The sequence below is a fragment of the Montipora foliosa genome, chromosome 12 (genome assembly GCF_036669935.1).
Source record: "Montipora foliosa isolate CH-2021 chromosome 12, ASM3666993v2, whole genome shotgun sequence".
Lineage (NCBI taxonomy): Eukaryota > Metazoa > Cnidaria > Anthozoa > Scleractinia > Acroporidae > Montipora > Montipora foliosa.
In genome coordinates, this window is record NC_090880.1 from 38,168,775 (window position 1) to 38,171,274 (window position 2,500).

Genomic DNA, 2,500 nt, shown 5'->3' on the forward strand with positions numbered 1-2,500 from the left:
CCACAGAAACGAAATGACATCAACCTGTAGACATTCTAAGAAATTTCTGTTAAGTAGCGCGTTCACCTAAAATAGTCTTACCCGATCGTTTAGCGCTTTTGCCGTCCAATCACATCTTGACACGTTATGCTAGTAAGCATTGCTCCCCACTTTCAAATTTGTATATCTTTACATGTAACCGTTATTGTTGTCAGTTGCCTGATGATTGCTTCGTTAGAAGCATGAAACTCCGAGTAGCAATTAAATGTTTTTGAACTAGTCCGACTCCAGAAATTCATCTTTATATTGTATATATCAATTTAGTTTATACTTTGTGATGCGCTTTTGAGTATTGCATGTATATAGAATTTACGCACTACAAAATAAAGTTATTATTATTAGTAGTAGTAGTAGTATTAATTTTTTTTAATTATTTATTTATTTATTTTTTATCTAAATTGCTGGCATCGAAAGGTAAATGTGATATTATGCTACTTATATTCCATCACTTCTCCTACGGGTTAGAATGCTGTGGAGTCCACGATCATTTTATTAAATACTGATTTATCAATTAACCAATCAATCAATGAATCTGCCTTTTCTCATATTGGTGGTTTAAAACGTATGCAAAACGGGTTTAGAGAAATTTAATGGAAGTTGATGATCAGAGATTTCTAGTTAGGGCAACTAATAAAAAAAAGTAGACCACGCACTCACCAAGTTGAAAGAAATGAGAAAGAGAATTGAAATCCGCTGTATTGACCACTCCCGTACGAAAGAGAAAACAGCACAGCAACCGTGTGGTCAGAAAACACGCTTCTTCCAGGTTACTGACCGCAGTAAGTACCGATAACACGATTGTTACTACCAGTTACCCTAACGACACTAGACTACACCACCCTACCCTACTTTACCATACCCTGCATTGCACTTCACTTGACTGCACTACTTCGTGTGCATGTTACTCCGAAACTTACCACTTTGATAAAAGGAGAAAGATAGGTCAAATCCGCCCAATTGAATGAAAAAGTCCGTATGAAAATGCAGTACAACTGCGCTACCAGTGACCAGCACTCTTCGTCCACTTTGAAGACCGCAGTATGTTCCGATTGTATGGTTGTTACTGTTGGAGATTCTTAAATAGTCGTACCTATCACAAAAAGGGCAAAAAAAAACTTGCAACAATTAAATAGCAATAAAAGCAAAACTTCACACTCATGTCAAACCAGGTCGAAAAATCCCCACTACAAATGCCATCAGTTTTAATGCAACTCTCTTAAAATATCAACTTGAATCTTAAATGGCTGGTTCTAAATTATTTAATGTTCTTCTCAATTAAAAGTGACGAGCAAGGTGTTACGATCGTGAAAGAAGACCTTCACAGAGGCAGCAATTGCAAGGTGTGTTGCAAAAGCCATTTCTTCCGAAAACCAATTGTTTTTGTTATTAGCTTCACGTCAATGAATGCTGATGTTACCTCCAGACAGGCCCCTTAACCATTTGGGAAAGACCCTAGAACCGATCACAGCAGTGACCTTGGGGTCATTTTTGACTCTCATCTTACTTTCAATGCGCACATCCGAAATATTGTTTCTCCATGCATCGCCAAACTGTGTCAGATCAACAGAGTGAAGATCCGCTTTGAATGAAATAAGTTGCTCGTGATCATTTCTATTTTAGTCTCCAGGAAGCTCGTGTATTCTTCTACTGCCTATTTGAATACATTACTGAGTCACAAATATTAACTGAAGAAAGCGCAAGCTATTCAGAGCTTTGCCTGCTAGCTTGCAACACACACAAGGAAATTTCAGCACGCTCACCCCTGCTCTACGCCAACTTAAATGGCAAGCAGGTTGTAGAGCAATAACTGGTTTTAGATTACAAAGATACTTTTATGACGTACAAATGCTTTAATGGTCTCTCCCAAGAGTAGTTGTAGAGTAACTTTCACAAATGCTTACGTGATTGTGAGACCCGAAATAATCACCAGCTTGATATATTGGCTACTTCATACCTGCTGCTTATCAAATGTCTTTTAGATACAGATATACTAAGATTTGGAAAGATCTGCCCAATGGAATGAAATATATTCCTTGATTCCCCAACTTTCCCGGATGTCGAATAACCAAACCACACCTTACTATGTCGTTCGTGGCGCAATCTTGAAATCTAGTTAGTTGAAGACAAGGCCACTGGCAATCCGCTCAATTTCATTGTCTAAATAATGTTAAGTGCAATGCGATGCAATACAGAGCTCTTCTCTTCTTTATCAATAATAATTTATTTACAGATAGATTTGAATAAACTTAATAAAGAGTAAGAGAGTAGCAAATATCCAAGTGTTAAAGAAATGACATTTTATTATAAATATGTTATGCGTAAATTACAAAAGTTTATGTTACCTACAAATAAATTACACATTGCTCTGAGTATGAAGATATTCTTTTATAGGTGCCTTGAACTTTCTAAGAGAAGCCTTATGCTTCATATTGTTATCTAGGCTGTTCCAAATGCTTGTCGC

The 2,500-nt window shown here is 36.9% G+C and overlaps 1 protein-coding gene across 1 annotated transcript in view; it reads right to left on the reverse strand.

Moving 5' to 3' along the window:
- Positions 1–2,500, reverse strand: part of LOC137979251 (cubilin-like) — a 79,854-nt gene that overhangs the window by 38,406 nt on the left and 38,948 nt on the right. Inside the window, exon 17 of the mRNA XM_068826463.1 lies at positions 957–1,129. Coding sequence (XP_068682564.1) covers positions 957–1,129 — 173 coding nt within the window. The remainder of the gene's footprint in view (positions 1–956; positions 1,130–2,500) is intronic.